The 13,744-nt window shown below is 41.8% G+C and overlaps 1 protein-coding gene across 2 annotated transcripts in view; it reads left to right on the top strand.

Annotated features, from left to right (window-relative positions):
- Window positions 1–13,744, top strand: part of nlgn3a (neuroligin 3a) — a 116,907-nt gene that overhangs the window by 39,807 nt on the left and 63,356 nt on the right. For both annotated transcript variants that reach the window (XM_056382630.1, XM_056382631.1), the window contains one exon: window positions 3,170–3,319. In XM_056382630.1, the coding sequence (XP_056238605.1) occupies window positions 3,170–3,319 (150 nt within the window). The remainder of the gene's footprint in view (window positions 1–3,169; window positions 3,320–13,744) is intronic.

Raw genomic sequence — 13,744 nt, 5'->3', positions numbered from 1 at the left:
AGGACATTGTCACCCGTTCCCCTCCCAACCTCAGACCTCACTGATAGCCGCTGACAGCCACCATGTTTCACCAAGTGTTGACACAGTGAATGCCACCGACACTTATCTCCACTCGCCTTTGTCCTGTCCTATACTGTGGTGTGTCAAGGCTGGTTCTCGGGGCGCTTAACGTCAGATATATGACTGACTGTTTTCACTGGAGTGAGAGGCAAAGGACAAAAAGGTGGAAGTACAGGTTGAGGGAGAAAATAAGATAGAGGAGGAAGGAAAGAGTGCTCCTAGCCCTCCTGGTGGGTTTCACTTGCAGCAGCAACACTTAGAGGCTCAGCTCAGGGCCTGAGTTATGCCTCCCACTGATACTCCAATCAGTCCAGAGCCACTGTGATGCACCTATGAGAGGTTGTGCTCCTCAGGTCCTGCTAAAACTCATGCCCTGTGATGTATTTGTAGGTGTGACTGTCTCCAGCCCTTCTATTTAGCTGGAGCGAAGTGCAGTGAACTGGAAAGCTTTGATTTATTTATTAATTTATGGGCAATTTTCAATTTATTTTCTCTACTGTGATGCAATTATTTGCTGTTTGTAGAGTATGTGCTGGGAGTGTGTGAGTGTATGTCGCTGTGTAGTAGATGCTGCAAGTTCTCACTTGTCTGGGTGAGAGAAATTTGTGACAAAACGATGTGCTGCTGTGCATAAATTATGTTTCTGTTCAGCTCACTCTTCATTGCACATCAGCCTCCGTCTACATTTCATTTTTTCTGTTCGTCTCCAGAACATGAGTTTATTTGTCTTTTTTTTTTTTAATTTTCAGCTCATTGTGCATGGAATTCTATTGCAAATATACTTGTATGTGCATTAATAAACATGTTTCTGTTTCTTTTCTAGCACAGGGCTCTGTGCTACATTTTGATGCTATGAACATGTGTGTTGATGTAACAATATGTTTGCCTCGGAGAAGTAGTGAATCAGGAAGCAGCTCTCCGAGGTAGCCACTTAGTCACCTGTTTCACCAGATTAGTCCGTCCGCGGCAACTGATAAAGCTCTGATCTGATTGGTTAAGAAATCTACTCACCTCATTACCTCCAAGTCATGCCATGCTGCAGACCCAGATGTGGATGTATCCAGACAGGATTATTATGTCTCACCGTAATCCAAAGTCCAATTGGGATCGGCTGCATGCATATTTTCCTCTGACACAAATCAGCGTCAGTGAGAACTGTATATCACATCTGTGTGACACCTCCCACATCAGATCAAGTCAATAAATAGATTAGGACAAGTGGAGCTTCAATGTCTTGTATTGCTCTCCCAAAGGGATTTAACTGTTGTCATGGAGACACGATGTGAATCAACAAAAGAGGTGACTGATAACATTGACATGACTAATCTCTTTTTCTTATTTCTGCCCCCCTCTGTTCCTTCTTCCTCTTTTCCATTCTCTTTGTATCTGTGGCCCATTTGTTTGAGGAGCTTGTGAAGGATATCGTTTTTTGCTGTTCTTATCCCTTCACCCACCCACCCACCCACCCCCCACCACCCTCCTCCCTCCCCACACCTTTTTCCTTCTCTGACTGTACCTTTCATGCTTTCTCACCCCATGCATCCCCTCCTCCTCTTGTCTACGATAAGTGTGTGCATAGAGAAGTGTCAGCTATAAATCACATTTCACTGTGTAGCCTTCTCAGATACCAGCAAGATAAAGAAAGCCATAAATAAGGCCACCTCATATACAATTTATTGCTTTGCTTTTAAACGTTAACGGGGCCATGAATAACCAAGGGAATAATGAAAAAAAAAACTGTGAATCAAGGCTGAGCTCTGCTATAGGGGTTACAGAAAAACCGTGTCTCTACAAAATGCATTTAAGTAGTTGTCCTCGGTGTTGAGCATGCTAATGTGATGGGGTGCATAACGATGAGCAGTGCCTGCAGATGGATGCAGATTGGGCTGTGCAGGATGTGGTCTGCGATTAGCTGTTCTTGAGGATTTTAAATTTTGGCTCTCAGTCACCATAGCAACCAGAATACAATACTACCCTTTTAAATCGGAGCCCATTGCTTTCTCCTTTTTTTTCTTTCTCTTTCTTTTTATGTATTTATTCCTTTCTTCCCTTTTTATTTTCTTCCTTTCTTTCCGTCTTTCTTCCCTCCCTCCCTCCGTCCTTCCTGTCTGTCTTTGTGTCTCTCTCCCTCTGTCTTCCTCACTCTTTGCCCTCCCACCCCCTCTCTCTCATTCTCACCATTCTCAGGGCTTGGGGGGGGGGGGGGGGGCAGAGATGGAGGGAAGGCGGGAGAGAAACAGGGAGAGACAGGGGAGAGTCTGTGAGTGAAAGCGATACAAAGTGAGGGAGGGGAAGGCGTGAAGCTACACAGAACGCGGGGGGAGCAGGAGTGAAAATGAGAGAGAGTTTCTTGTCTTGTCTCCCAGCTCTAGCTAGCCAGTCAGTAATTCAGTCTATTCCTCAGACAGAGGCTTTTTTCTTCCCTCTACCTCTGGATGTGCTTTATCTGGCTGGAGTGTCGCTCCAGCTGGGTATCAAGTCCTGGTTCGGGAATAAAATCAACAACATTTTACCAAAACTGAAGCACAAATTTAACTGCCTGCAATGCCAAGAAAGACAGTGCAAATAAATTGTTGCAGAGAGATAGGCCTGTGTAAAAAGGAGGCGCATGGTAGCATTGTGTAATTAGCCGGTGCGTTTTCCCTATCACTGTCAAGACAGATTAGCCTTCTCCCTGGTTAGGAGATGTGTCAGAGTACCTCTCTCTTTATTCTCTCTAATGGCCTCCTGCGTGTCTATATTGGGATGTGGGTCTGCCTCCTGGAAGGCAGCACAAACTCAAATACAACCTTAATAGTTTGGTTTATATGAGGTAAATGACAAGCAACATTTTCAGCTGAGATGGCCAATTATTATAATAGAGTTGAACTCTACATCATGAGTGGACATTAATTTGTTTCTCATAGAGCAGATGTGATAGAATATTGCTTCCATTTCCATTAGTAGGCCAGCAGACTGCATCCTTACAGCTGGTATCTGAGAGGTGACCGTCAGCTTGTCTGTTTGTGGCCACCATGTGCTGTATCTGCTGTATCTGAATCTGAGCTGAACCCTTGATCGGAGTGGGTGGACGACAATGTGAATGTGTTAATGATGGCCGCTCTTGCAGACATACGAGATACTGGTGCCAAGCCCGTGATGGTCTACATCCACGGAGGATCCTACATGGAGGGGACGGGCAACATGATCGATGGGAGCGTCCTGGCCAGCTACGGAAATGTCATCGTTATCACTCTCAACTACCGTGTCGGAGTCCTCGGTAAGCATCTTTTCCTCTCTCTCTCTCTTTTTTTTTTTTTTTCCCTTCACCTCCTCCTTCAAGGACATTTTTCTGGGGCATCTTTGTAGGGCAGCTAGGTGTAATGAGCACTGCTGATTGCCACATGCACTCCAAATAAGGCAGAGGAAAAAACACAGCACTGTAAATACATGGACTGGTTCCTGTGCTCCTTGTTGATGTGGTACTCGTGTATCAGAATCACAGTAATTGAGTGTGCTGAATGTGGGTTTGTTGTTGTGACTGGGGTTTAGAATAAATTAAGAAATTATTGTAATGAGGTTGAAAAAAAATGATGAGATGGGCGTGATGCTGGAGAGATGGAGGAGAGGAGAAGAGTCTGTTAGAGAGAACGAGGGGTTCTCTCTCAGAGTTGCGGTTGGTTGCAGATTGACTCACACAGCTGAATCCTCTTTCAGACACTTTTGTGTGTGTGTGAGTGTGTGAGAGAGGGAGAGAGAGAGAGAGGGGGAGAGAGGGGGAGTCAAGAGGCAGAGACAGAGAGAGAGAGCGAAAGAGGGAGAGCGAGCTCCATGGAAACAGCTGCAGCAACACAAAATGGAGTTTGTTAGCACACTACCCAAGCTTTGTACCTTTTCCATCCATCTCTCTGACACAGCCGATTTCCCTCCTCACACATTTTTTTACATTTAGAGTGGTTGTGTACCAACTACAAACCCTTTGAATATAAAATGAAATTTCCATCTCGTTGTTTGCATTTGTTTTCATTTGTTTCCATCAGAATCGTTGGTAGCTGTTAACATAAAAGAAAAGTTTTGGGGTTATTCTGCATGTTTCTTGCTGTCAAAAAGAAAATCCCAAGACAAGACCAAGAGCAACTGTTTTTAAGAGTGCTTCTCAATACTTTCTGACTAACCTTTCCTGTCTGTGGCACTCAGCCTGAAGGCCATTGATCCCACCTGAAGACATACTGTAAATACAGTTTCATTTGTTTTTTAAAAGCTCAAGTAATTTCCTAAAACAGACAGGCACTGTGGTTTTTGAAAATATAGCTCAAAGTGGGGTAAATATTACAGCTGCCCTGGTGTGGTTACTGTATGTGGACCAGATTCCTGTGTTGCAATGGCAACATAGGAACTACATTTTGTCAGGAACTACATTCAGGCGTAGATTATGTAACATTTGTTGAACAGCAGCCACTGTGGTCACAAGTACATAATAATGGTAAAACCTAAAATTTTGTGTCAGAGCAGAACAAGTAGAGCGATGTCATGAAGTCAGAAAACCGACTCAGTAATGTGAGTTACAGAGCAATACCTATCCAGGGTTTGCTAACATTAGCTCAAATTAGCCGCCGTGAGCTAATGGTCATAACAGAACAAGTAAGCCTATAGCTGCAAAACCACTGAGTGTATTACTCATTTAAGTTTCTCATTTTTTTTTAATGAATTCAATTTAGTTTTCATTACTTAAAGAATGAATGTACTATATTTTTTTATTTTAAAAGTCGCTTTAACACACATTTGATGATCTAGGGAGCATTTAATGCAGCAGGACGGTGTATGCAGCATGGAAACTTCATAAACTACAGCAACCACACTAATCATAATCAAGGAACATGTCACCCCGCTTTAAATGTTCTTTACAAAGAAACAAAGGAGGTCAATGGCTCTGAGGAATGAGCTACGTGTATCCCCGAAGAGGTCATTCGATAAATCAGAGAGAATTGTTTCTCTTTTCTTGTTATATATTGGATAGTTTTACCTGTTCAAGTAGGTTCAGTGTATTCGAATGAAACCAATTGAGAGGGAGAAATCTCTCTGCTCACGGCTCAGTGTCAAACACAAACGGTGATGAGGTGTCATGAATTCATATGGCTTTGTTTTACAAGGTCAAAAGATTTGGGACCACTGAGCTAAATATATACAGTATAACAGGCTTTGGTTGGTCTTTTCATGGCTTCTGTTGATGGCAAAAAAAAAACATAGAACATCCCCAGCCTTATCCTTAAAAGAGCAGTCTGCCTCACCTTGCTGCTCACGGAGCTCTACATGTCAAGAGCAGGAGGGTGACGGAGGATTGGTGCTGCTTTATCCTTCAGGACACTTAGATGACTGGTGTGGTTGAATCATGGAGGCACTACCACATTCATCCTGAGATTCTCGTTTTGATGGAGATGAGAGCGCTACGGCCTATCGATTTTGTCATCAGGATTGCTCGCCTTGAATGCGCTGTGTTTTCCTCTGTCATTTTTGTGGAGTATCATTCTGAGCGTTGTAATCAGCCTTCGGGGTGGTAAGGTAGTCGGAGTGCTGGCTGGGCGTGCTGCCTCGTGCTCCTGCAGCTGGTTTAAAGCTGAGCACGTAAGCCTAATACAGATTCATGATCATATTTCTTTCATGGCGCTTCAATTATGAGTCAGATGTTTCTTCTCTCGCTGCCACATTTCGCTAAATGTCATTCTACATGCATGCACACACGCCCTCAAACACCACATGTGTATACTCTGAGCATGCGCACGCTCACGCACATGCTAGTATTCAGGCACACACATAAACACACTTTGAGCGCAGACAGTGACACACAAGCAAAAACAAACCACACACACACACACATACGCATGCGGTTTGCTCACATGCACAAACACACACACACACACACACACACACACACATACATGCACAAAGACACACACACACACACACACTGAAAAACATGCACACATGTACCCACAAATACAGTTCACAAAGCGGCTCTCTTGGTGAGCTCCCCAGCAGCCATTCAGAGAAATGAGCAGAGACGAAGTGATGCATGTAGTTGAGCGATAATGTCCATCGCTGTAGCATGGTCTGATAATCTCCCCGTGGTACGGCTTTAAACTGTTATTACAGACACACTCATATAAACCAAATAAAACCAAAGCCAGAGAGAAATCAGACCATGATGGGCCAATTAACACTAAGCTGTCTGAAGATTTTCAGTCATAAAGTGTGAATTGCAGTCCTTAGAACGTGAGTAATTGTGATTACATGTCTTCATTTTATTTTTGTTTGCAGTATTTTATTGAATATGGGTATTGCTAACAGTTTCCACATTAATCTAGTCTAAACAGCATTAAGTGGAGTAGATTAACTGTTTGTATTGGACACTGTACATTAGCCGCTGCAGTCATCGTTGAAAGCCGTACACTTGCAGTGTAATATCGGGTCATCTGACAGCAAGATGAGAGAAAATACTCCAGTTTTTCCTCTTCTTCTGTGGATTCATCTCAAGTGCTATGCAGCAGGAAACCCTTCATTTAAATAATGAAAAAACTTTAATTTAGATTCTACGCAGGGTGAAGCAGTTTCATGTAGAAATGCAGAATAAATAAATAAATATTAATGAAAAAATGAAAGCCCTTTTAATTAGGCTGCTTAAAGGGATGAGGGAATAATGGAGGCAGAGAGAATTAGACAAGATAATGAGTTTAAAGTGAAAGCAGACAAGGCAACTCAAACTACGCTTTCTGACACTAATATAGCTCTCCCACCGTCCCTGGGCAATCTGAATATGGCATTAATAATGCAGTAAACACCTTTGAAATACACACAACAATCTGAATATTTAACTCATTTCACTGAAACAATAGGCCTAAACCATTAGGCAACAACAACCCTCACTAACAAATCTGTGCTGAAAGCATTTTTAATGTGGAGAAAGAAAAACATTTTCACCAGCAAATTTCAACAAATTGGACAGCACCGAACCTCCGTAAATGTCAGTGATGAATGTTTTATTTATCTGATGCATTAATTTCATTCTCGTCATACAATTTTTGCAGTAACACTATTTCCATTTATATAGAGCTTTTCAACATTTCCCTCAAATGGAGCAAAATTATTGAAAGATGGTGCTCAGTGTGTTATAAAATATAGATTTAGCATTTGTTTGGTGTTTTCCAAAAAGACAGCCCGCAGTGGATTTAATCTATATTTCAGCGTGGTTTTATAATATGTGCACAGCAGCTGCAGATCCTACAGTGAAACACAAACTGAGAATACACACAGAAGGGAAAAAAGAAATAGACAGAGGAGGAGAGGGGAGAAATACTGAAGAAAAAAAAGAATGCATGGAGTTGGAGTTGTACAAATTCCATTTGGAGACTGTGATGTGTCGAGTCGCAGCCACTCCTGTTCCAATTAAAGAGGAGTCCACTAAGTTTCTAGTGCCGTTCTATCATCCCCCTGCAGCTCTTAGCCCTACGCTGCTGTAATGGTAATTATTGCTTCAAAGGGTGGACCACAATCCTCCAGAGGCTCCATTTGGAAGCTTTCATATCTCAACCTTTCACTATTTAGATGAATGAAAATTCATTTCAGATTTAATCTTTAATTATGTATTGACCCACCGCAGTATGATTATCACCAGATGAGATATGGAGAACACAGTTTCACGCCGCCTGACTGTCCTGTCAGGACTCGTCACGCTCTGCTCAGGTCAGGGACCTGAAGAGCAGATTGTGTCTCCCAAAGAGAAACACTCTTTGTGCTGGACAATGTCCATTGTGTGGGGCTCAAAGTGTGTGACTTGTCTGCCCACGTGCACGTCGGGGTGTGTGCGGTCCGTGCCAGCGGTGCACGAGCATGTGCCTAGTTGCCGCGCCTCTCTAATGATGTGTAATGAGTCCCAGTCAGAGGGGAGTATCTTGTATCACTGCTCTTTACAAATATAATTACTCACTGGCTCTCCAGAGCATGTCAATTTCCCAGTCCATTGGGGGGGGGGACTTAATTACTAGTTTCCAAATGCATTAAAAATTAACAAAGGCTGTCTCTCTTGCCAAAACCCAAGGTGAGACTCTTCCTCTCAGCCAGCTGCTCCACAGAGGAGAGTGGTCAAGTACAGTTTGTACTTGTGGAGAGTTTTCACCTCTGACAGGGTTTATTTGTGACCTTTGATGTCTATCTCCCATATCTCTCTGATCGCAGCCATTTTGTAGTGGGACCGCCGCCGCTGTGGACTGTCACCTCGGTCTGCTCGAGTTATTCAGGCCTTCAAAAGAATAGTTTTAGATCCAATCAAAATAACCTCAACCTACTGTATGAGTGTTTGTGAAAGCAGCGCTGAAGCAGCAGCGCGGGTGATTTAGCATTGATTTGTTGAACTGCCTGACTTATTCTGGGTACGGTAAGTGACTGCCTCTCTCTGTTATGTCCCTCTCCTAAACTAAAGATGGTGACGCTTAGTAATTTAGCCAGGGATTTGGGGAGCGGAGGATATTTGTGGCTGTGTGTCAACAGTACTGTACAGCAAAATATCTATCCCTCACACAAGTTTGTTTAGTTGTTTTTCGCTACAGAATAACTGCTGAGCTCCACTGAGAGCTGAGCGGCACCCAGTGTGCTCGTGGCCTCTTGACCCAGACGCTGTTCTCTGCTGGATGTTGGTTAAGTAGTAATACTATAGGCTGTCATCACTTCTTTCTGCGGCCATGTGCTTTGAAAGCATTGGCTCCTTTTACACTTGTCATTTCAAGTGTCTTGACTACCGCAATGCCCTTCCGGCAGGCCTCTCTTCACGCACAGCGAAACCCTTACAGATGGTCCAGAGTGCGGCAGCCTGTTTTGTCTTCGATCAGCCTAAAAGGGCACATGTCACTCTGCTGCTCATCGACCTACACTGGCTACCCATGGCTGCTCCAATCAAATTGAAGTCAGTAATGCTTGCCTTCAGAGTGACTTTTGGGTCTGCACCCATCTACTTGAACTCAATCATACAGCCTTATGCTCTTTCTCGGCCACTGCGTTCCTCCAAGGAATGTTGTCTGTCATTGCCATCGCTGCACACAAGGCAATTGCAGTCCGGGCTGTTCTCGTCTGGGGTTCCCCGATGGTGGAACAACCTGCCAATCAGAACAGGGGCATCCCTCTCCGACTTCAAGAATCTCTCGAAGACTCATCTCTTCCGAGAGCACCTCGTCTCCTAAAACCTCTAACACCATAACATGCCTAACTGGCAATTATTATGCATTTTCAGTGCATTTCTTTACCTGCTGTCCTTGCACTTATGGAATAGATGTAATATTTAGTACTTACACCAAGGTTTCCTACTGCACTTAAACTTTAGTGTTGTCCCTCACTTGTAAGTCGCTTTGGATAAAAGCGTCTGGCAAATGAGTAAATGTTAATGTAATATAATGTAATGCCTTGTATCTAACTAAAATCTAGGCTATTATTTACAAATGGCCACATATACAGCACTGTGCAAAACTGTTAAGCATTTTAGATGTTTAGATTCTTATCCATCACGCCACAGCATATCAACACGGAGAAGTCTGATTGGTCCCAAACTCATTCTGCAGCATGACGACGACTTCAAATACACAGGAGTCTCCCTACAGAGCACGATCTCAACATCATGGAAAACAGTCTGGGATTACATGAAGAGACAGAACACACTTGACATCCAAATCTAAATCCAGAGAATAACTGTGGCAAGTTCTCCAAGATGCCAAGTGTAGCTTGGAGAACTGGCGCTGTTTAAAGGCAAAGGGCAGTAACACCAAATATTGATATGATTTAGGCTTTATTCTCTTTATAGCACTTTGTATGAAGTTAACTGATCCTCACTTTACTTGTGCCTCAAACTTTTGCACAGTTCCGTACGTGTTGCTCAAATCACAAATCTGATTGCAAACCATCCTGGTTTTCCCACCTGGACATGTATTACCACCCTCTGGTCCAGAGGGTGGTAATACACCTGAAAACAACAGAGGAAGCATATGACTTCTGCACTGCATCAATTTAGCTGCAGAAGTCAACAGTTAGCTGGCCAACGACTAGTCATAACACAAACACATGGATGAATTGCATTTATGAACTACAAGCAACACAAAAGTTTCATAGCAGCTCTGTGAGAGAAAAGTATTTACTTTTATTCTACACTGTTGCCCATTAAGTTGGAATAATTTTGTTTTCAGACACAATCCTCTGTTTATTCCTATTTAAATGCATCAGTAATCATTTTTGACCAGGTGCAATGATTACATTATGTGTCCCCATTACCCAGGTGAAATGAAATAAATCACAGTCACAATCATTTCATGGAAAGAGGTAAAAAAATATTTTATTCCAACTTTATGAGCAACAGTGTATTTATGTAAAAGGGGCAATAACATAATTTAGAAATATTCTATTTCAAGTAATAGTCCTGCATTCAAAACATAGATACATAATGCTTGTACATAAAAGTATGTACAAGCATTATCTGTTGTAGAGTGCTTGTATGTACAAGCATTATCGGAAAAGTGTATTATTATTATTTCTATTATTATTTCATACTGTCTTGGTGGGTTGAACTAGTAACAATAGCTGCCAAATAAATGTAGTGAAGTAACATACAATTTAAATATTCACATAAAGTAAAAGACACTCAGAATTGTGCTGATGCACAATAGTTGAGTAAATGTGCATGTACAGTGGACAGACGCCATGTTTGGCTGTTTCCACAAAGAACTATCTGGTGACATTGGTTATACTACAACTTAAAGAGACAGATACAGTCACAGCTTTTCAACATCTGGCTAGAAAGGCCTCAGACAAATCCCTCTTGAATTCTTCTTGGATGACTAAACTTAGCACTCAGTGCACAAGACCCATGACGGGGGTAAGCGGGGTCCATGTTGTTACGGTGCATTCGTCTTTGATCGTCCGTGTTTTTATTATATTTTTGCACCACTTTTATAAAATGATGAGTATGAAAATGACTTTTTTTTTTTTTTTTTACTACAAGTTCATGTGCAGGATATAGTCTGCCTGGTTGCATCTCATTTGTCACATTGGATGTCTGGGATCACAAAAATCACTCTCACAGTTACTACGGAATAAAATTCGACATGACAACCTCCTGTGTGGCTAGGGTGAATCGACTTAAAATAAACCCTTCCTATAACACGAGCCTCCCTCAGTAAGTGTTCCCAGTCTCAGTCATTTCAGTTATCATCTGATATATGAGCTCGGCGCCGAGCAGAGGAATTCTCAAACAGTAGGTGGAAGAAAAAGCGAAGGCAGAGTGAGTTCTCTTTGTCTCCTAGTATCAGGAGGGGGGCTGAGATGGATATTTACTTGTTTTCATTGCCATTTGGATGGATTCATTCAAATTAAGCAGTGAACAAAAACATTTATTCATCCTATTAATGTCAGGGAGTGAGGGATTGAAGTAATGGTTTTCATGCTCCAGTCTGCAGCAGCTTGTTGATGCTGCTCTCCTACAAATCACTGCCAGGAAATTAACTCTTAAGCCGCTCTTGCCAGACGCACTGCAACAAACGTCTGGCTCTGCAAGACAGGGCCGAGATGGGGCCTATTGTTTCTCAGTGCTCGGCTTTTCACTGTCCCAAGAAGATGCTTCCTTTTGAGCTTAAAACCCTTGAAAAGTATTGATTAGAAGCGAAAGGGGATAATGCTGACTAGGACTGAGCCCCTAGAAATAATGGTGTAATTGATGTCAAACAGAACTTACACAGCAGGATCTAGAATCGTTCAAGTATGATGATTTTTAAATATAGCACAGCTCAAATATTTAAAGGTTCCATGTTATTAACTTTTTATGATTGATTTTAATTATGATGTTTCTGGAAAACAAATTAATGTGCTTTATAATATTTTATTCCTGTGTTTCTTCATTACATCTGAAAAGTTAAATTCTCAGTTGCAGCCTGGCACTGTGGTTTTGATTGGCACAAGTGGCACAAGCGCCACCTCATCCAGAGAGTGGGCCATTTCACATGCTGGAGATTCTCCCTGATTGAGAGAATTTAGTCAGTTGTTAAGCGAGGGGAACCAATCAAGACTAATTGTGTTTTCACACAGTCATGGGAAAAGTCCAAAATCTGAAACCTCCAACTGGTTTGCCTTTCAGCATCATCCTCATGCAGTATTTTGTTGGAAAATAAAACCCAGACTGACATGAAACAATATCCACACTGACATAGTTAGACTTATAATCCTTAAGAATCTCATGAAAATATTTTTATACTATTTATGATTTTTCTTTTCTTCAGCTACAACAATTCAATGTATTTATATTACATCATTAAATCGCAATATAGAAGTTTTCATTGTCAGTGGCAGGTCTGCCATTCAAATTACCTTCCTACGCACAAGATTCACAGGAAGCAAGTCATGCATATAATCCAGCATTACTGTTTTTAATTTCACTACTATCAGTGTCCCTGTGTGCTGCTCACTCTCCTGCAGTCACATCAGAGCTGTGTTAATGCAAAGCAAACATTTCGTACTGTCACTAGCTCTCGTTAAAAGCAACTACAGGAGGGTGTGGAGGGGTGGTTGTGTGTGAAGCGGTCACAGGAAATGTGATGTATTTGTCACCAAGATTAGCGCTGACAGCAATCGTTTATCAAAAGTGTGGCTACGTAACAAGACACTTTTGATGGGGGATCAGTTTTAAATATAGTCAGCTAACATATATGTTCTGGGATTATTTTTCCAAAAGCAGTTACCAATCCGAACATTTTGACCTCACAGCTGTGGAGAATTCATTTTTTTTTCATTTGGTCTGACTGGCTTCATCTGCTGAAAAATCACAGTGGCTAAATTAGAAAGTGAAATGTGGATACAGCAAGGCAGCAGAATTAAAAGTCTTTAAGTTAACTTCTTTTTTTTCACCTCTGATCCCACAAATCAAGTATTTGGGTTTGAGTTTATAGATTCTGGCTCAATTTCAAATTTGGCATGGTCAGCCCAACTCCACTGCTCACAGACACAGCACTTAATACATTTTTTTTTTTTTCCATTTTCCACTTTCTCCAACTTTCAGATTCTGCATATGTCAGTTTGAAATCAGAAATGCATTTTTTAAGATACATCCAGTTGCTAAGACATGTTGAATAGCTGGCATATGAAATAGCATCGAAACTGTTACTTTAAGCCAAAGTAACTACGGTGTTTTACACTGAATGAACAACAGATTTCTCGTCACTGTCGTGACTTGAACTCAGATTGCTGATGTATTGTTAATGAGAATTTGCCCTTCTTTTTCATCTTACAGCAAATGGAAACAGGAACAAAGCTCATTATCTTTCATAGGGATGACATTTCAGAAAACTGTGACATTAAGAAATCAATTTGTACGGTACAGTAGTGCTTTTCACTATGCAGAACAAGCTTTGCTGTAGCAGTGCCCTGAGATGAAAACATGTTTAGATGATCACAGTACTTTCACCAAAACAGTAAATATGCATTACAAAGACATCAAAGCACTAACCTGACAATTGCTTTCATCTGGTCAAGGGGTCCTCTGCTGCGTCTCATGTAAAAATGGAACACTTCACCCAAAGATGGCAACATGCACAGATGGAACGGCGGTTCAGTGAAGGAAAATGTCAGCCTAGTGTCAGTGTTTATGCTTGAAGATGCTTTATTGCTGAATGTTTGACCTTTACTG

The sequence above is a fragment of the Seriola aureovittata genome, chromosome 8 (genome assembly GCF_021018895.1).
Source record: "Seriola aureovittata isolate HTS-2021-v1 ecotype China chromosome 8, ASM2101889v1, whole genome shotgun sequence".
NCBI lineage: Eukaryota > Metazoa > Chordata > Actinopteri > Carangiformes > Carangidae > Seriola > Seriola aureovittata.
The sequence above is the reverse complement of the archived record's forward strand: the minus strand, read 5'-3'. Positions and strand labels throughout refer to the sequence as shown.